General features: G+C 43.8%; 1 protein-coding gene across 9 annotated transcripts in view; it reads right to left on the bottom strand.

Annotated features, from left to right (window-relative positions):
• ADGRG2 (adhesion G protein-coupled receptor G2) overlaps positions 1-21,982 on the bottom strand; it is a 67,717-nt gene extending 45,735 nt beyond the window's left edge. For all 9 annotated transcript variants that reach the window (XM_012651697.1, XM_012651696.1, XM_012651694.1 and 6 more), the window contains exon 1: positions 21,865-21,982. In XM_012651697.1, the coding sequence (XP_012507151.1) occupies positions 21,865-21,982 (118 nt within the window). The remainder of the gene's footprint in view (positions 1-21,864) is intronic.
• Between the last annotated feature and the right edge of the window lie 299 nt (positions 21,983-22,281).

Here is a 22,281-nt window from a genome sequence, read left to right on the forward strand (position 1 = left end):
TACTTCCCCAAACCCTCACCCACATGGGGTGTTATCTTATAAATTTAAAAAATCTTTTAATTAAAAAGTATTAGTTATTTTCATAGTGGTATCTTGAGATACAATTAATAGGAAAGATTGAGTATGTTTAGAAACTAAAATTGTGCGGTATACCTGGTAGCCTCCAGTAGCTTATTTTCCTGAAATGATGGTAGGGTACTGATTATTTTCTAGGATAATTAAAATCGTAATTCTGCTTGAAAACAGGACTGAATGAATGCTCACATTCCCCAACTACCCTGCAATCAACAAGGTAAATGCAGGCAGAGTGGTTAGGTGCTCTGGTGCCCAAATTTAATTGGAATTACCTCTTCCTTAGTCTCTGTTCTTCAATATATACCTCATGCTACTTTAATATTCCACCAATCAAAGAGTCTGTCAAGTAAACTTTTTAAGGGATAATTTTAAAAATATTCTCGGGAACACTAAGGGGCAATCAGTCATTCACATCTTAGTATGAGTTCATTCAAATTGGCTGAATTCTTGTGATCAACTAGCAAAGGGCCACCGTGCTGGGAATGTGGAAGAGCACTGAGGAAAGAAAATCAGCATTCACTATGTGTCTGCAAATGACACTCGTCAATGTCATTGTGGGCTGGGGAAGTGCAGTGGGGCAGGCCTGCAGCAAAGGCAGGAGGCAGGATGAAGGCACTGGGAAGGAATCAAGTATCAGAAGAGGGATGGAGAGGGGTGTCGAAGGGCAACAAAGGCTAACACTGCTTCCTTTACAATTTTGCCGAGTGGCTGACTATAGGCACTAATGGTTCCAACCTTCTCCACTGCTAACTAAATCTTTTGGCCAGAGCTGTGTACACACAAGGAAAGAGTTTGAGTTTCACTTCCTTCTTAGCTATTAGAGGAAATGGGTGACTGCTGGGTAAGAGCAGAGCCAGAGCAGAGAAGGAAATTTCCTGGGATAGCCACAAAACTCGTCCACCATCCCTGGGTAGACAGGACTGATGGACGTGAACTTGCAATCAAGAGCTAAAACTTGATCAAAATATAGATGAGGGGCTAGACTAGTTCAGGCCATGGGCAGGGCTGGCTTCTTCCATCATGGAACCTGTGGGGCTCCGAGAAGTTCCCAAGGGGAAAGACAGCGATTTACTTGATAAAGGGAGGGAATCTCGTAAATTAAAGCTAGAGATTTTGAAATCATTATTATCTGCTTTTTTTCCTTTGGGCATTTTTTTTCTTTTAGGAACTCAATTGCTCAGTGACTAACATTTATTCACTTTTTCTGTCTCTCATTACGATGCTTCACATCACTCGTGGTCCAACATAGAGATATCCCCACAGGCCTTACACTTTCCTGAGTATCAGCTTATGTTTCTCTTGGGCCCTCTCCTAAGTCACTTCCCATTTGTCACAACTAAAGAGGTGGTCGTCATTTCCAGTGAGTCATATATTTGCGCTCCATGCCACTCTTAGGAGACAAAACATTTCCATTGTTAAAGAGATTCATAAACAGAGAAAGGAAAAACATTTAGAATTTTCAGATTTTCCTTTGGAAACCCTCAAAGAGCACATTTTAAAGCATTATTCATTTATTAAAGTCCTCTATTGAAGTCAATAAATAAAATTATTGAGATCTGTCTATAACATTTACTCAGTATAACTCCCTGGCGATTTATTTTTAAACAAAGTCCATATATTTCAATTATGATGAGCAGGAATTTGGCATGCATAAACTTAGAATAGAAGCCAAACACAGTCAGAGGAACTGGAAACTCAAAAAACTGGCCCCCTCCATGGAGTCTCTTTCCCTACGTGGCCTCCCAGGCACTTTTTTCAAAGTTATTGCCATCACCTCCCGAACTCTGATCCCACATGGCCAAGTGTGGTTTGAGCACTGCCACGTGAATGTCTCTCCAACTCAATGTATCCACGTCATTTCCGCACTTGATCAGTTCCTGAACTCAACAGTATTGCTGGTAACACCAGCCAAACATTTTAAGTTGAAAATGTTAAACTTAGTTTCCTGTCACTGCTGTAACGTATTACCATAAACTTAGCATCTTAAAACACAAATTTGTTATCTTAGAGTTCTGGAGGTCGGACATCTAGTACGGGTCTCACCAGACTAAAATCAAAGTGGACAGTGATTGACAGGCTGCGTTCCTTTGTTGAGGCTCTAGGGGAGAGAATCGTTTCCTGCTTATTGGGGTTATTGGCAGAATTCAGTTCCTTGCGGTTGTAGGACCGAGGTCCTCGTTTTCTTATTGGATATAAATTGAGGGCCATTCCCAGAGCTCAGAAGCCACCCACATTTCTTGGCTCAAGCCCCATTCCTCCATCTTCAAAGCCTGCAACAATGGGACAGGGTGGGGGAGTCCTTCTCATGTGACACTACTCTGACTCACTGTCCTGCAAGTCCTCTTCCACTTTTAAGAACTGCCGGGATTAGGCCGGGTGCGGTGGCTCATGCCTGTAATCCTAGCTCTCTGGGAGGCCGAGGCGGGCAGATTGTGTGAGCTCAGGAGTTCGAAACCAGCCTGAGCAACAGCGAGACCCTGTCTCTACTAAAAATAGAAAGAAATTAATCGGACAACTAAAAATATATAGAAAGAATTAGCCGGACATGGTGGCGCATGCCTGTAGTCCCAGCTACTCGGGAGGCTGAGGCAGAAGGATTGCTTGAGCCCAGGAGTTTGAGGTTGCTGTGAGCTAGGCTGACGCCAGGGCACTTACTCTAGCCCGGGTAAAAGAGTGAGACTCTGTCTCAAAAAAAAAAAAAAAAAAAAAGAACTGGCCCACCCAGATAATCCATGATAATCTCCCCAGCTCAAGGTCCTTAAATCCCTTTGCCATGTAAATTAACATTATTTACAGGTTCCAGGGATTAAGACAGTTGACATCTTTGGGGAGCCATTATTCTTCGTACCATACTCAGAAATCTAGTTTCCTAAAATTATGGAGAGTATGAGTTGCAAGGAACCACCCTTTAAGAGAAAAAAATCCCACGGGGGGGGGGGTGTTGGCATTAAGTGAAGGGCAGAGAAACACAGTTTTAATTTTAACAATAGAGCTGAGTCTACAAACCAAGATGCTAATGCTCTGGCCATTGTCCCCAACTCCTCCCCTCCCTACCTCCCACCTCCACATCTAGCCATCATGCCCCAGGCAGTCTTCTCACTGCAACATGGGGCTGTTGTAAGGATTCAAAAGGGAGAATACATGTATCATAAGAGGAATAGCGAGCATCGACCCATGCTTCCCGTGATCCAGGCTTAATACATGAAGGACTTCCAATGCACTTTATTATTTAGTCAGCCAACAACGTTGCAGATATGATGAAAATTAAGGACCATGAAACGGGCAGATTATCGTGGATTACCTGGGAGCGCCCAGTCTAATGACATGAGTTCCAAGCCCAGACCTCAATTGCCTCATACATGAGTGAAAGAGCAGAACCCTAGACCCTTCTAATTGGAAGGAATCTTAACGTTCTTTGCATCTGACTTTCCCCGCAATACAGTAGTAACCCATCCACCAAATGTGCACCATTGGCCCACAGTCTCAATTCAGCTTCCAGACAAGTTTTATCTTGCCCACACAGTAGGAATCACAATGGAGGTTTTGAAAATTTGAATTACTTACTAACATTTAAAAATCAGGAGATTTCAAATAAAATTCCAAGTTTTGACCCTGTCTTACAAAATCATACATTTTAGAAGATGACCCCTTTATGTAAGCTCTTGGGTCCTCTGAAGCAGGCCCGGGCGACAGAAGCCGGTGCAGATGGCTCTCTCCTCTTTATATCTTAAAGCATTCATTCACTATACTTGTCACTTGGCATTTGGACATGTTATTTAACTTTTCCACTGTATGCCTTGTTTTCCCAACTAGATGCCAAGCTGCTTGCTGTTTTATTTACTATCCTCCAGGATTCCAATCCAGTGTCTTGTATCTGGTAGATGCTCTAAAATATTTTTGTAATGACTAATGAAATCAGTAAGAAATCTCTATTAGTCAGGGATCCGTCAGGAACCCATGACAGGTAGTTCAAGAGCAGGAATTTAACACAGGAAAACAGTTCAAAGGTGAAGGCCAGCAACAGTGGGAAGATGCTGCTACTTCTAGGGCAGGAAGGACAAAGAAGGGAGGTGATGTACAGAGTCACAGGGCAGGGGCTGAGACCACAGAGGGGCTGCAGGGGGCGAGGGGCTGCAGGGGGCGAGGGTGTCCAGTGAAACTGCAATAATGAACGGAAGAGGCACAGCCACTATTAGAGATGCCAGCCAAACAGAGGGGAGAATTCCCCGACTTCTCCTTTCTTCCTACACTCCAAGCTCCTGCCCTGCTACCCATTGGTCAAACCTAGCTGGAACCCAGTTGGCAAGGGGACATGAAAAATATTGCAAGGGGTCAGGCCCCTGTGATACCAAGCAGACTAGGGGAAGGAGGGAGGATGGATCAAAGAGTAACAAGGCAAAATGATCCACCGAGAATCCTTCTTAGATGACTATTATTCAGAATCTGAGGTTTGCAGTAGCTGTAACTGCCAAGCACAGCAGACAGATTACTTAACAGATCTTACAAATGCATGCTAAAATGTCCATTCAAATATACATAAAAAATAACATAAAAAATTCAGCGATCATGAGCCCCCACTGCCTACAGCGGTGACCTCAATACTATACCCATTACTGACCTTTCCTCTTTTCCTAATGCCGTCCCCCTGCTCCCTCAGCCCTGATTCCTGGGATCACCTCCCAAATAAACCACCTGCACTCAAATCACGCAAGGTCATGTCTGGATGTTTCTGAGGTTTTCATTTTTCTCCCCGCTATCTGACACTGTGGTAGATTTCAAGACTTCAAATGTGAGATGGTTGACTTAAAACTGTGACTGTGGTAATACATTCATTAGAATATTTACTCTCAACATATTCTTCCCGAAGTCGGATGGGAAAGACAAAAGCTTAATCTTCTAGGAGTGGATCTAAAAAGGATACAACTAGCCCTCCTTGCCTGAGTATTTTAGACCCAACTGCAACTTGTGATCTGGTGGCAGTCCTCCTCTGGATTGAATTACTGCTCCGGAGAGAGATGATTAAAAACAAGCCACCACGCCTATGCACTCTTATATGGGAACCCCAAACAAAACAATATTTTGTTGTTATTATATTGGCTCTTCAGGGGTTGGGACAACAGATACTCTTCCAGGAACTGTGTTTTCAGATTTTACTACATTACCAAAAAAAAAAAAAAAATGAATGAAAACATTTCTAATTTGGCACATCTGAAATGTGTTTACTTGGGCTGTGACCATCTCACGTCACACTGCTCAATAAGTACTTTTACATAATGTATTTATTGAATGATTAATGATGACATCATTAAAGAAAACTTCAGCTCTTAGCTGATGGAACTTCCCAAGTGCAGATGATCAGCAATTCTAGGTGGGCTTTGGCCAAAACAGGAAGGTGAAACGTCTTCTCAACCCCTCAGCCCCATTCTTGCTGCTTCTCCCACCTGCACACAGCACCACCTACCCACCCCCCTTGGCTCTTTGCCCTCCAGAACTGATCCTGGTTCTTTCAGGGCTTTAAGGACCACCCCTTCCCCAAGGCTCTATGAGAGGCATTTTGGAGTGTCCATAAATGCCATGAAATAAAATGCAAATTTGTGTGTTCATATGCATTTTTTTCGGGGAAGAGTAGAGTCCCAAAAGGGAGTCTATTTTTAATGAACAAGCACTTACGTAGTATTATTCTGCCCAGGCACTGCATAAATATTAACTCATTCAGTCCTCACAACAATCATATCAGCTAAGTTAGCCCCATTTTACAGATGGGGAAACTGAGGCACAGAGCAGTCAGATAATTTGCCAAGATTACTAGTCAAAGGGCAGAATTAGGATGTGAGTCAGGCTCTCTACCATGCTGGGCTGCTTCTCATGCTGGACTGTGGTCTGGGAAAAAGGAAGAGGCACCGACCTACTGGGTATCCACTCTGTTCCACCAGGAGGGATGTGCACTTTAAGAAGGTTGAGAGCCTTAAAACAAACTACTTCTGGCAGGTGGGGGACACTGGGGCATCATCCCCCCTTCCCAGTGCCCCTGAAATTAGACACAGAGCTAGTAATCTGGTCTGCTGATCAAGGCCAGTGCTAATGCTGGAGTATCTTGGCTGTGCCTTTCATTTTAGAATGCTAGCCGCGATTTGTGTTGACTCGGCTTCCAAAGGGTGGTAGCTTCTGGAGCTATTTCAGTGTGATGACATGTAAATGTTGCTTAGTGCTTCTTGGGCGGGGAGGAAGGGAGGCAGCCTGGCCTTTACTGAACACTCACTACACTGGCCTTATACCTGTGCTCCTTAATGGAATCTCCCCAACATCCCCGTGACACAGATGGCTCTTGGCCCCGACTCGTCTTCTACTCTCCCCTCACTCAGCCATCCTGGCCTCCCTGGTCCTCCTCCCACACACCGAGCACATGCCCATCTCAGCGCTTGCTGTTCCATCTGCCTGGAGCACTTTTCCTCCAGAGAGCCCCTTGGTTTGCTCCAGCGCCCCCTTCAAATTTTGCTCAAATGTCATCTTCTTCTAGAGGTTGTTTCAACCATTCTATTTAAAATTGCAACACTTCCTGCCTTTGCCTGCCCCTTTCCCTCCCCTTACGCCCAGGGCTCCTTGCTGTCTAACAAGCAGAGATATTTATGCACGTACACACACACACAGCCCCCGGAGTGGCCATCTCCTTACAATTTTGTGCCCTATACCCTGATGTGCCTTGTCCTAGACCCAGTCTTATATAAGCTTTTTTTTTTTTATGTATTTGCCACCAAGGACCAATTTTCACTGCCATGGGGGTGATATTGCCCCCTTGAGAATGCATGCTCTAGGGTTAGCTCTGTTTCTTCCAGAAGATACGGCTTAAAGAAAGCAATACTGGCTTGGGTGCCTCTCCACTCCCTGACTCCACTAGTGTCTAGGGTGATTCCACTGTCAGCCAGATGACGTGCTTTTTCCTGCCAAAGCATTTGTAATTTGTGGGTTAGCAAGAGTCTCTTGTGGTAGTTTTAAGTGCAGAAACACCTGGAAAGGTGGCAGTGGGGCACTAGTGGTTAGGGTCTGGAGAACGGTTTTCCAATTTCCCTTAGTTCACAGCACTCTTTGCCAGTTCACAGTCAAGGAGTGACCACTTGGCATCTTAGTTTAGGTTCTCTGGGGCACAGAGCCTAAGATCAAGACTCGGTGCATATAGATTATTTGGGAGGTAATCCCAGGAGGCAGGGGCGAGGGAGCAGGGAGAGAGAGAGAGGGAAGGAGGGAAGCCAACGAAGAGTCCAGTATTGGGCTCTCTACTGTGGACAAGAGGGCCTCAAGTCCAGAGGGACCTCTGAGAAGCACAGAGAATGCCTTCTAGAATTGTCCATGGCAAAGGCTGGAGGCCGAGCCATTTACCCAAGGCTCCTCTCCCTAACAACAGAGATTTGCTCCAGAGGCATGAATTCCCCTGCACCCCTGCGCTCTTTCTGTGATTGCTGTGCAAGCTGCCACGGCTCACGGGCAGCCAAGCAGGAAAGGGCAACATGCTCTGCGAGCACGGGACTGGCCACGACCTCCGTGGCTGAATTCAGAGATGGCTCAAAGGGATGGCACATGGGCACAAAAAGTGACTGCTACACTGGGGTTCCTCAGATCGACTTCCTGTACACGCTTTGATGGGCAGAATGGTTGAGCTCGCCGATGCTCAACCCTGGCTGCACATTAGCACCACCCAGGGAGCTTTTAACAATCACTGATGCCCAGACTCCCATTCCTGGTCATCTCAACCTGGCACCTGCATTTTTGACTGCTCCTCTGGCGATTCTGATGTGAAAGGAGGATGGAGAAGCACTGATTCAGCCACAGCTGACATTTCAGGGTTGGAATGGACTGTTCTCCGACCTCACAGTCTCAGAGAATTGTAGAAGATGCCCTGGGAAGGGCCCTGGGAAGGGCATCACCTAGTTAGAAATAAGAAGCCCGAGGCCCCGAGGTGACTGCTTTGAGAAAGACGGGACTGCTGGGTAGTGACAGGATTAAAATTCATGTCCCCTCCCTCCTGGTTCCACGTAACACATAGTACCTATGAAACTCTTTTTTTTTATTGCAGCATATTATGGGGGTATAGATGTTTAGGTTACATATATTGCCTTTGCCTGCCCTCCCCCCCAGTCAGAGCTTCAAGCGTGTCCATCCCCCAGACAGTGCGCATCGCACTCATTGTATACGTATATACCCGTCTCCTCCTCCCCCCTCCCGTCTGCCCGACGCCCGATGAATGTTATTCCTGTATGTGCACTTAAGTGTTGATCAGTTAATACCAATTTGCTGGTGAGTACATGTGGTGCTTGTTTTTCCATTCTTGGGATACTTCACTTAGTAGAATGGGCTCCAGCTCTGTCCAGGATAATACAAGAGGTGCTAGATCACCATTGTTTCTTATAGCTGAATAGTACTCCACGGTATACATATGCCACATTTTATTAATCCACTCATGTATTGATGGACACTTGGGTTGTTTCCACATCTTTGCAATTGTGAATTGTGTTGCTATAAACATTCGAGTGCAGATGTCTTTTTTATAGAATGTCTTTTGTTCTTTTGGGTAGATACCCAGTAATGGGATTGCTGGATCAAATGGTAATTCTACTTGTATCTCTTTGAGGTATCTCCATATTGCTTTCCACAGAGGTTGCACTAGTTTGCAGTCCCACCAGCAGTGTGTGAGTGTTCCTATATCTCCGCATCCATGCCAACATTTATTGTTTTGGGACTTTTTAATAAAGGCCATTCTCATATCTCATTGTGGTTTTGATTTGCATTTCCCTGATGATTAGAGAGGTTGAGCATTTTTTCATGTGTTTCTTGGCCATTATTCCGTATTCTTTTGAAAAGTTTCTGTTCAGGTCCTTTGCCCACTTTTTGATAGGGTTGTTTGACTTTTTCTTGCTGATTTTCCTGAGTTCTAAATAGATTCTAGTTATCAGCCCTTTATCGCATATGTAGCATGCGAATATTTTCTCCCATTCTGTAGGTTGTCTGTTTGCTCTCGTGATAGTTTCCTTGGCTGTGCAGAAGTTTTTTAATTTGATCAGGTCCCATTTATTTATTTTTGTTGTTGCTGTGATTGCCTTTGGGGTCTTCTTCATAAATTCTTTGCCTAGGGCCAATGTCTAGAAGAGCATTTCCAATGTTTTCTTCTAGAATTCTTATAGTTTCACGCCTTAGGTTTAAGTCTATTATCCCATGAGTTGATTTTTGTGAGAGGTCAGAGGTGCAGATCCTGTTTCACTCTTTTACATGTGGCTATCCAGTTTTCCCATGTGCCTATGAAACTCTTTAAATCTCAGAAGCTACTTCCCTATGGGCTCCAGGTCCAAAGTCTTCCTAGAAGTTGAACAGCACTGGTGAAGATTGTATTTTCCATTAGTGGCCACAATAATATTTCTCATGCCACAGGTTCTCCCAGAACTTTGCCACTTCTCTGTCAAGAGGTGGAATCTATGTCCCCTTCTCTTGAACCTGAGTGGGCCTTTACTAACAGAGTATGATGCAAGAAATGCTATGGACTTCTGAGGGTAAGTCACAAAAAGTAAGAGCTTCTGCCTGGTTTCTCTCTCTCTTTTTCTTTCTCTCTCATCCTTGGAACCCAAGCCATGTAGAGAGACTGAAGAACCCCCAAATCCTCAACTTCCCCTGAGCTCCCAGACCGCAGCCAGCACCCACTTGCAGACATGTGCATGAGCCACTTTGGAAGCGGAGTCTCTAGCCCTCAGCAAAGATGCCGCAGTTGACTCCACGTGAACCAGAGATGGGCCTTCCCAACGAGCTCAGCCCAAATTACAGATCTGTGAGCAAACTAAATGACAGCTGTCACATTAAGCCATTACAGTTTGGGTGGTTTGTAGCACAGAAATAGGTAACTGGAATATCACCCCTGTGTTTCTCTTCAAAGTTTGACAGAGCCTGAGCTAAAGAGAATTCCCAATAGGTATCTGAATACCCACTATACTGAATACCCACTATATCTGAAACATGATTGCGAATAATCCTTACAACAGCCCTGCAATAGGAGACCATCACCCTCATTTCACAGATAGAAAGTTTAATGGTAAGCCCGAACTCAAGCTCAGGTCTGTTTGATTTCAGAGCCTCTGCCTCTCCCTCCAGGCCACGCGGTCTCCACTCACTCTATGCTATCTGGCTGCTTGAGAGGCGGTCAGTGATTCCATCCGCTGTCTCCTCACCAATCCATCACTCCCGCTGCTTCCTTGACAATCAGTAGAGCTGAATGACAGCTCTCAGCTACATGGGGTCTCTCCAGGAGAAAGGCCAAAGAATAGTGGCAGATCAAGGGTGGTCAGCACGAAAAGACGGTGGCCACCCAGAGTCCTGCATGGCCTGTGAGCCAGGTGATCAAGTAATGAGAGCTATGCTAAGAAATCTGGACTTTACCTTGTAGAGAAGGAGAAGTAGTAGAGGCTTTTTAAGTTATGTATTAGAACAATATTATTTTTTAATTGTGATTTTATATATATATATGTATATATATAAAAAAACCAAATCTACCATCTTAACCATTTTTAAGCGTACAGTTTAGTGGCATGAAATACACTCGCATTTTTATGCAACCATCACTACCATCTAGCTCTAGAACTTTTTCATCTTCCCAAAATGAAACTCCATACCCATTATAACAACAACTCCCCATTCTCCCCTCTCCCTAGCGCCTGTTCCCAGCACAAAACAGTTTTTTAAAAAAAATATAATTATGAAATAAACGAGGAGGGAAATCTGAAGTGGGAAGGCCAAGAGAGCAAGCTAGTGCAGGAAGTAGATCAGGCAAGACACGATGAGGACCTGAACCACACTTGGGAAGCTGGCATCAAAAGAGAGGTTCATCAGACACTTCTAGGGTAACAATGGGAAGATCTGGGGGGCCACTGGGACATGGAGGTGAGGGAGAAGCAGGAGTCAGTCTGCCAACAGTTAACCTATCAAAGTCCCCACAGTCCATGTGACACTGTCCTGAATCTCTCAAGAAGGCGGTGTGGTGAGTAGGTTAACAGCCTAGATTCCAAAGACCAGCATGACCTAGGTCCAAATCCTGGCCCTGCTACTAGTTACCTATGTAACTTTGACTGTCTACTTAACCCATCTGCACCTGGATTTCCCATCTAGAAAACCAGGGTAGAGGTAATCATAATGGTACATACTCATAGGTAGTGCTGTTAAAGTATTGAGAATGCACAGTAAATGCTGCTCACATCAGTAATTAACATAGTGATCTCTCTAATCCTCATTTTCCCAGTGACTCATCTAAAAATGATTTCTCCCTTCCACGTGCAAGACTTCCATTTCAGTTTCTTTTCTCCTTATGTTACTTGCTTCCGATTTCCAAAATGCCCTAGGGATCACTTTGGAAACATGGGGGGAGAGAGGCAGAGGACTTCAAGAGATCTGATGACCATAACTTATGTTCCATCAATTCTTACACAAAGTTAATACCAGGCAAAGTTTTAAGGAAGAATGTGGAAGGCACAGTTAATCATGAGGTTATTAGGCTGTCCTTAAATAAGATGCAGTCTCCTTAGGGGCATAGGCTGGCTTCTAAAATGTAGCATCAATTTTTTTCTGATTATAATCACAATGTGGTTTTATGTGGGAACAATGCTAAACCACAGAAAAATATAAAGAAAAACTAGAAAAATATTCATAACCTTACCACTCAAAGATACTGTTAGCTGGCTGTAAGGATCTTTAGAGTATCTTTGGGCCAGTTTAAGAACTAAAACAACTAAATAGAGCCTTGGAAAATGTTAGCATCATGTTTTATTTAGTGATATTAACAGATATGCAATTGAGCTCATTAGTTTGCTTGTATGTGTAGTGGCTATACAATGCATCATCTTGGTTAGGCTAACTACATTCCTTTCCAGAATTTCCCTTCTTGCATGTTTCTAGTTAACATGGGACACAAGAGAGCTTCTTGTGGGAGATGTGGAGCAGCAGCCACGTAGTAGCTCACACACATTGGCAATGATCAGCTGCCTCCCCTTATCAGTACCAGGGAGGTGCTCAGCCTGCAACTGCCCTACTTGCCCCTGGGTCTTCCTTCAGCTTCTCCAACTCCTGGGCCACCTGTGTACTTAATTTTATGATGAAGGGCCTGGCTTCTGCAGGACATCTACACTACCACGGTCAAAGGCAACAAGAACTGACACAGGGTTTAGTCTGTTCTCATGTGCTAGAACTCATGCCTGTGGTTTCCAGCTTGTTCTTGCTCTCCACCATCTTACATTCCTCTTTCCTTCCTGACTGCCTACCCTACAGATGTCAAGTTTCAGCATCGGATGTGAAGACAACAGCTTTACAGAGACTGCTTAACCAGCTTGCACATGTATAAGGTCAAATCCCTGTAACAAATTCTTGAGAGAGAAAGTGTCAGAGTCTTAGTGTTTCTTCTTCTGTGATTGAATCCTGACTTACACAGTTTGAAATAGAAAGCTTCTGAAGCAATTAGATTAAATGGTCTATAGCTGTGCTGTCCAACATGTTAGCCACTAGCTACATGTGGCTATTTACATTTAAATTAATTAAAGTTAAATATAATTAAAAATTCAGTTCCCCAGTCAAGTTTCAAGTGCTCGAAACTATAGTCACACGTGGCTGGTGGCCTCTGTGTGGGGCAGCACAGATACAGAATGCTTCCGTTATTTCAATAAAGTTCCATTAGACAGCGTTGGTCCACAGTGACAATGGCTAGTATTTACTAAGTTCTTACGATGTGTCAGATGCATTAACAGACTTCTGTATAATATGCATTAACTCATTTAATCTGCATATAACTCTAGGAGACAGGCATTGCTATTTTACGAATAAGGAAATTGAAGCACAATGGTTAAATGCCTTGTTGAGGTTAGAGGTAAGATTTGACCCCAGGAAGTTCGGAGCCTATAGCCTTAACCTTATGCCAAACTGTGAAGGTCCCAGAGGCCTGGCTTGGCACAAAGGGAGTGGGTGGCTCTGATGGAGCCTTCTGCCCTCAAATGACTCTTTCCAGTTTGGACAAAGAGCATCTCAGTAGTGACCCAGTTTTCTTAGATTATATGAACTTGGCTTCTTATATGATCTTAAGAAAGAAGGAATGCTTACCCCACCCTCCAATGGCAAAATGAGATGCACCAACAACCCTAGTGAGAAAGGTAACAGGCGTATTAGTTAAGGTGATGCAAGTTACTGCAATAAATTAACCCTGAGTTCTCAGTTGCTTTAAAAATAGAAGTTTATTTTCCATATATAAAGTCCAATCAGCAGCCCAGAGTGGAGGGGAGGTAGGGAAGGGAGAGGATTGTCACTCAGGGACCCACCTCAGTCGACGGAGGTACTGCTATCTTCAACATGAAGTACTGCTATCCTCAGTACTAATACTAAATACTATAGCAACATGAGAGTAACTTTTACTTTATGCTCTGTGCACTCCTAAAAGAAAAGCTAAGATAGGGTATAGGTCAAATTGGACACGGATTTTAAAGACTAACACAATTGCCACAAACATCATGGCAAAAAGCATCTCCAATTTATCTAGATGGGTTTTTTATAGCACTGTGATCTTACAAAACTGAGACCTCTTGCCAAGAACAATGTGCTTCTTGTTATTTCTCAAAGTAAGGATGCATCTGTTATTAAGGTACACTCAACAGCATGTTCTCTTGGAACATCAACTTAATCCCTGAGAGATTCAATCAGTGGGTACTCCATCCCAGGATGAATGAATCATGGCAAAGTTGGGTAAAAACCATTTCAAGCCAGGTGTGGTGGTGTGTGTCTGTAGTCCTAGCTATCTGAGAAGCTGAGGTGGGAGGATTGCTTGAGCCCAGGAGTTCCAAGCTATAGTGAGTACACGACAATTGTGCCTGTGAATAGCCACTGCACTCCAGCCTGGGTAACACAGCAAAACCTCGACCATTTTCAACTGCTTCAGGGACTAAACATGCGGGGAATGGTTAAAAACACAAGTTCTAGAATCCCACCACTTCCACTTTCCAGCTGTGCAAACTTGGAAATGATTGAAACTGTCCAAGCCAAAAATAAGTACTTTATGCAGGCTGGTATAAAGGAGAGAGTTCTGGAGAACTGCTTTCTGGATCTTGGTACTATTTCTTTCTAAGTGACATAGAGAATTAGTTACTTCGTTGCTTTGAGCTTCAGTCTTCTCATCAGCAAAGTAAGGATAACATAAACTTCTGCCTATCCCAAGGGGACATGGTAAGATGACGTATGCCCAGGAACTTGGTAAATCATGAAGACCTACAGAAACATCCAGCTGTGTTGCTGCTGCTGCTGTTAATGTTCAGTATTCAATACTATGAGCTGTTGCTCCTGGATCCTATGAAGAGACACTGGGACTTTTCAATGAAGAACGAGAAAAGGACAGCACTAGCAACTTGGGGATCTGCCAGTCGGCAAGAGCCACTTCTAGGGCTTTTATAAATTTTGAAATCAAGAAATGTATTGGCTTCATTAGAACTTTGAAAGCCTTTAAAATTGCCTCACATAAAGAATGTAGTTTGAAAAAAATACGACTTTTAAATTGTTTCCAATTTCACATTAGGAACTCTGAACAGGAGAGGAGCCTTAAAATGGGATTGTAGAGATGAGTGGTTCTCAGTCCTGCTAGAATCACTTGGGTTGCTTTGAATAACCCTGATACTCAGGCTGTTCCCCCAGACCAATGACATCAGAATCTTCGGGGTGAGATGCAGACATCAGGATTTCCTAAAGTTCCCCAGGTGATTCTAATGTACAGCCAAGTTCGAGAACCCAGCATAGATAATTGACAGCTCAGACATCACACAAGGATTTTCAGAATGATCGTATGTCTGAGGTAGACCTGAGGATGCCTGGTATCCCAAGACAATGAATTAGGCATCTGAAGAATGTCCCTACTGGGTAGTTGAACTCACATAATGTCAGGATGTGAAGGAATCTTAACCATCAGGTGAGCCTCTTCATCATATGGAGGAGGAGAAACACATTCTTCAAGGGTAATCCTAGCCAGGCTACAGACACCTCATTGCAGTCTATGCAAATGTTTGGAGGAGGAGTAGATATTGTATCAGAACTCACCGGGTTCAGATGACATTAATGCTGATGATGTAAGTCGACAGGAGAGGCCCACTTTTTAGAATATCTCTAGTCTTTAGACTAGAGTCACCAATCAAAACCAGTCAAACAACCAGAGTTTACTGAGTTCATGTGTTCAACACAATGGAGGATACAGAGAGAGAAAAGATATCACCATTACCCTTAAGGACCTGAATGATATCTTTACATACCTGAAAAGATAAAACTGGGAGGAGAAGCAGAATTCAGGATATGATGATGGCCTTCAACAATTCCTAGCAGAGTCTACTGACACATTGTTAAGTGTCCGCTATGTATTAGTTTTAGAGCAAGTTTAAAATTTATAGACACAATTTAGATGTAGAAACGAGAGCAACAATAAACAAACAAAAAAATCCCTGAACTTCCTTTGATGTCTAGGATGGCTCCATTTTGTGTTGGGGCCTCCATTCCAGAGATATAGGAAAGGGATCCTTAAATCTGATAATTTAAGGTAACTTTGTCTCTTTTGCTTTAAAATAGTATCTGGCTAACTCAATGTCTTTTGAATAAATGCACAATTTTTGTTTTCCCTCCTCTTCCTTCTGGTAGTCAAGATGGTATTTGGGCTGGGGATGGGGCGCTAGTGCCTTTCTGGCAGCAGGGAGAAGGGCTGAGCTCTGAGTTCTCAATGGCCTATCCAGAGACCTCCCTCACCCTGCAGGGTTCCTGGGTGTTCAACCAGCTTCCACTGCTGAAGGCTGTGGCCAGTGGGCCCCATGGTCTGTTCTTCCAGAATCCCACACAGGCTTGGGGATTCCTGTCTTGATGATCCAGCTCCCTACAGCTCTCACAACTGAGTGTCACATCCTCCATCTGGTCCCTGGTCTAGGTCATCCATGCCATAGTCTTTCCACCCTGTCCCTACTCCTGGCTACCCACTAGAAACATGAGGGCAATTTAGAATCCCTACCCTGTCACAAGAAAGCTGAGAAAGGCTTGCAGAGGGCACCATCTCTAGCCTTCTCTCTGCCAAACACACTGTTTTGCCATTTCTCATCTCTACGATTGGCCCGTGCTGATGTACAGGCCCCTGCGAGGAGTCCTTACCAGAAGTTTCATGTGATAAGTGGGACACAATGTCCTCCGCTTTCGGTTTCCCTCTCAATCTGTCGAGAGTCTCCATCACTCTTAATGACCACTTCCACCTGCCAGGGAAAGAGTCAGGGTCCACCAGAAGTGACCTCATGGCTCTCTGTGGGGAGTGGGATTTGGGGAGTTGGGAGACTGGGTAAGCATCAGGCCAATGCCATGGTAAACACTTATAATCTCATTTTTGTGGATAGGGGATTGAGAGAGAAGAAGGAGACCAGCACTGGATTTGGTATTAGAGGACAAAATCAAACAAGACAGGTTTTCTGCCTTCCAGCAGCAAATGGCCTGCCTCTCGCAGCTCTAACATCTTCTTCACAAGGAAGAACAAAGACTCAGATGGACCAAGCATGAGAGGGTGAAGAGGGAATAAGACAGTGAGGCCTTGGAGAAGGGGAACCTATTAGAGGGACTTATCATTGGAAATGCCTGCAGCACAGAAAGATCTAGACCCAGCCCAGAGAGAAAGTTGGGGATTATAGCTCATGAGCTCACCAAACTGGCTCAAATGTGTAATTGTTTCCAAATGGGGAAGACAATTCTGCAAGAATGAAATTATAACCATCTTCCACTATTATGTCATCTCACCCTTTGGAAAATAGAATAGTTGTACCTAAAAGAAGACCTCTTTGGAAGACCAAAAAAAAAAAAAAAAAAAAAAAAAAAAGGCATTGGCACAGCCTAGGGGAGCTAGAGGCTGGAGGTAAGTATAGTTACCTGACAAAGCCCATTTGACCAAGAATGATCCCCTCAAATGTGACCAAATTACATAACTGAAAGTGTTAAGGTCTAAGGATTTTCTCTGTTGGCCAGTGGCCTAACAAGACAGTGTCAGTCCCACCTCTCCCTGCCATCAAGAGCTACTGAGTCATCTCTCAGGCTTCCAGGGTGAAGCTACTGTGTTTATAGTCCAGATCCCCGGGGCCAAGGGGAGTGACTGCTCTCCCACGGCTTACCCCGGGCTCCCTCTCCACCTCCTCCCTGCGCCGCAGTGCCACGTTCCCTCAGTCCTCAGACACTTACTGAGGGCGCCCCGGGCAGTCTGGTGCAGTGTGAGTAGCACAGGCTACAGATTCTCATGGGGAATCTTCCTAGCTGTGTGACTCTGGACAAATGACTTAATTTCTTTGACACTCAGTTTCTTCATCTGTAAATCCAGACGAAAAATACGCGCTGTGCAGAGTTTGGGTGAGGATTAAATGAGATAATGTACATAAAGTACCTAGAAAGGCCCGGCCTGGAGCAGGCTCTCAGCACTCATCCGTTTTCCTCCCATTAGTCTGCCACCCGCTTTGCCAAGCTTCCATTCTCCCTTCTCACCCAGCACCGACAACGCACTGAAAGGACACATGGTGACAGGTGTCCGTACGAGCATGACACAGGGTGGCAAGCATCCACAGGTATGGAGAAAGAGAAAAGGGAACACTAGGGAGAGAGATTTAATTCTTCTGAGGTCAGGGCAAGTTTTATAGAGGTTGTAATATTTGGCTTAACTTTGGAAGGGGACTGTGTTTCCGAGTAGGGAAGTCCTAGGAAGTGACATAGAGAAGGGAATAAAGCCAACAATGGGTATATTAATGAGCAGGTGACTACTATGAGCAACTCAGGCACAATCCAACTGGGGAACTCTGCGAGATGATGTAGAACACACCTCAGCGTTGTCCCACCAAGGGACAAGGAAGCTGGCACATTTAAACCCCAACTCCCATCCTTTACTGTTTTGGGGTGTTAACTCCCTAGCACATCTGGCGTGTCCTGTGCACAGGCCAAGTACACTCCACGGACACGGATCATTCTCAGTCAGGACACAGGAAAGCTGTCAGCGTCCATAGGAACTGTCTGCAGGTGACCTGTGTGGTGGGCCAAGGGGATATGGGCAGGGCACCAATAGCATCTGCTACAGGTGGCTTAGCATTTAACTAGACTAATCCACAGAGCTGGCCAAGGGCCACACATGAGAGCCCTATAGCACTGACTCACACTTTAGGACTTAGTTACAGCTTATATTGTTCTCATGTGTCATAGTCATGTCTCTCCAACTGGGGTGGAAATTCCCCGGAGTCAGAGACGATGTTCTCTCAGCAGCCAGTGCCACGGGGCACACAGCAGGCGCTCATTACCGCACCTGTAGAAGTGCAGGTCAGTCCCCTTGGCCTTCATCAAAGACCAGACCCAAGCCATCCAGAACAACAAAGAACCTGTCTCAGTGCAAAGCTGTTCAGGGAGACGGTGCCTATGAACCATCTGGGTGATCCAGAACAACATTCAGTGACGCTCACAATTACGGATTCCACCTTCAGTTTTAATCCACAGATTCGCAACAACCGAGCAACTGAGCCCAGCGTAGCAGAGGAGATGAGAACACCGAAAGGCAGTGTACAGAAGTTAAACATACAAACTTTGCAGCCAGATGGCCTGAGTTTGACTTGCAACTCTGCAGTCTCTTAACTGTTTGACCTATGGCAAGTAGCTTACCTCCTCTGTGCCTCAGTTTCCTCATCTGTAGAATGAGCTAATAATAGTGCCAATTTCAAAGGGTTATCAAGTGAGCTTTAAATGAGGTCGGCTTTTGTAAGGGCTTAGAACGGTGGCTGGCATGTGGTGAGTGCTATCAAAGTGATTATTATTGGAAGTTCTGAGAAACAGGTGATGCCAATGCTACTTGTCTGGGGCCACACTTTGAGAACCACCGCTTTACGAAATCAATTCATCAGAGCTCTGGAGCAAGGAATACATTCAGCTGCCTTAAGCGATCACTCAGCTTTTCCTCTATCCCAGTTAATTTCTGAGCCATGCACGTTCCTATTTACCTGCCCCTGTTTTCATCATTTTAAAATATAATTTTCCAAAAAGACATTTCTAATGAACAGCTTTCACTTTGATGAATTTTTTTCCCTTGTGTTCCACTTTCCTGCCTCCTCTACCTTGTGATAGAAAAAGCACCGAAACGTGAGACTGAAGATCTAGCATCTAGTCTGGGCTCCACCATTTCCTAACCAGTAACGTCCCTGGGGACATGTACTCATCAGTAAAGTGGGGACATTTGATTTTTGCCCTGCGAATCCCAAAGTGATGTCTTCATGCCCTAAGGAGATGATGTGTGTGAGCATAGTTTATACAAACATCACATGGCCACAACAACAGAATTTGTATCCCATGATATATACCAGGGGGAGTTTTCTCTCCTTTTCTCCTTGTTTGTGTCTTCCACCACTTGTGTAGGCAATGGTTCGCACTCAAAGTGTAGTCCCTACACCAGTTGCACCAGCATCACCTGGGAGTCTGGTAGATATCAATTCTCAGGTCCCGCCCCAGACATACTAAATCACAAACTCTGGGGGAAGGGCCCGGCAATCGGTACCTCAACAAGACTTCCAGGGCATTCTGGTTTCATGGCTACAAGCACAAAATCTAGAGGCAGACCCCTGAGTTCAAATCCCAGCTCTGCCACTTCCTAGGTGCTAACAAATATGGGCAAGTTACTTATCTCTCTGAGCCTCAGCTTCTTGGTCTGGAAAATGGAGCTAAGACCAGGACCTTCCCTTCCTAGATTTGATTGAGATTAAGAGAGTGAACACATGTAAAGCATGTAGGAACCTGGCACATTGTAAGCCATCAGCGCACATTTAGTTCTCATCATTTCTTTTTTGAAAGTATGGTGGCTTCTTGACAACATGCCCCAGTGCCTACGTTTTGAAGGATTGTCAATTGTGTGTTAGCTTGTTGGAGAGTTTTCCATTTAGTCTGTGTGTGTGAATGTGTATTTGCATGTGTGTTCTGTTTGTTTGTTTATGTTGTTCTTCGCTGCTGGTAGATTTTTGTTTTATCTAATAAAGAGTCCTTGGTCCTGCCACCTTCTTTTGAATATGGAAGGTATGTCCTTAATATGTCTTCTTAAATAACATTCATTTCTACTCTCATCTGTAATGAGGATTCTTTACGTTTGCTTTTGGCAGTTGTGCCCATAGAAACTGCAGTCCCAGTATTGCTGGTCTTTTACTGCCTTCCTTGGGAACCTTTTCTCCTTGTTTCATAAGCTTTGAAAGACCCCCTTTTCTGAAAACACCAGACTCCTTCATTTGGCTGATTCTCCATCGCCTTTAAATTTCCATATGGTACTGCCTTCAAGCAGATACTTTTAAAAACAAATAAACACCAGAAATGAGCCCTCACCTATATGGTCGAATGATTTTTGACAAAGGTATTAAGACCACTCAGTGGGGAAAGAACAGTCTTTTCAACAAATGGTGCTGGGAAAACAGGATATTCACATGCACAAGAATGAAGTTGGATCCTCACCTTACACCATATACAAAAATCAACTCTAAGTGAATCAAAGAACCTAAACATAAGACCTAAAAACTATAAAACTCTTAGAAGAAAACGGGAAAGTCTTCACAACACTGGATTTGGCAATGTTTTCTTGGCTATAACACCAAAGCACAGACAACGAAAGCAAAAATAGATAAATCAGACTTCATCAAAATTTTAAAATTCTACGCATAAAATGACACTATTAAGAGAGTGAAAAAACACCCCCCAGAATGGAAGAAAATATTTGTAAATTATATATCTGATAAGGGATTAATATCCAGAGCATATAAAGAACTCCAAAACTCAACAAAATACCAGACAACCCAATTCAAAAATAGGCAAAGGACTTGAATAGACATTTCTCCAAAGAAGACATTTCTCTACACAAATGGCCAATAAGCACACACAAAGATGCTCAATATCATTAATCATTAAGGAAATGCAAATCAAAACCACAATGAGATACCACTTCACGCCCATTACCAGAACAACAGAAAATAACAAGTGTTGTCAAGCATGTGGAGAAACTGGAATCCTTGTGCCTTGCTTGTAGGAACATAAAATGGTGCAGCCACTGTGGAAAACAGTTTGGCTCTTCCCCAAGGTGTTAAACACAGAGTTATCATATGATCCAGCAATTCTACTCCTAGGTATATAACTCAAAGAATTGAAAGCAGTGACTGAAACAGATACCTGTATTCTGATATTCATAGCAGCATGATTCACAATAGCCAAAAGATGCAAACAACCTAAATGTCCATCAATGGATGAATGGATAAACAAAACGTTGTCTATATATACAGTGGAGTATTACTCACCTTGAAAAGGAATGAAATTCTGATGCATGCTACAATATGGATAAACCTCGAAAACATTCGGATAAGTGAAGTGAGCCAGACACGAAACAACAAATATTGTATGATTCCACTTATATGAGGTACCAGGAATAGGCAAATACACAGAGACAAAAAGAATAAAGGTTATCGGGAACAGGAGGAAAAAAGGAAATGAGAAGTTATTGTTTAATGCGTACAGAGTTTCTATTAGGGATGATGACAACATTCTGGAACTGTATAGTGGTGATGGTTGCACAAAACTGTGAACATACTTAATGCCAAATAACTGTCCACTTAAAGATGGTTAAAATGGTAAATATTATGTTATATGTATTTTACCACAGTAAAAAAATCCTAAATAACAAAACACACATACATATAAACAGATAAACAGAAAAAAAAAGAAGGAAAACAGGCACCTTACCTTCCAGGGATGTAACCAGAACGACATGAAGACAAATGATGATGAGAAATATCTTGAAGGTCAATAAAACTTCTTCACGTCTGCCAACATGGCCACACTGCCTGCCAGAGAAAACCATCCTGGAATAAAATAAGGGGAAAACAGATCATCACAGCCGCCATGCAACACAGGAATGCCCAAAAGGTCATTCCTCAACCGAGGCAACCTACAATCCTGCTTCCTTTAAATTACTGTGGTTCCAGAGACTCAGCGATGCCAGCTGGGCACTGGCTACAAAAAGCAAAACCCATGTTTGTCATGGGTGGGTCACCGAGGAGGATATTATATTAAAACGATAAGTAAAGTAGTCCATGTGGATTTATGGAAAACATCAACACATGCAAAATATCAAGAGAAGAAATTAAAAACCCAAAAGGT

The sequence above is a fragment of the Propithecus coquereli genome, unplaced genomic scaffold (genome assembly GCF_000956105.1).
Source record: "Propithecus coquereli isolate 6110/MARCELLA unplaced genomic scaffold, Pcoq_1.0 Scaffold362, whole genome shotgun sequence".
Taxonomy (NCBI): domain Eukaryota; kingdom Metazoa; phylum Chordata; class Mammalia; order Primates; family Indriidae; genus Propithecus; species Propithecus coquereli.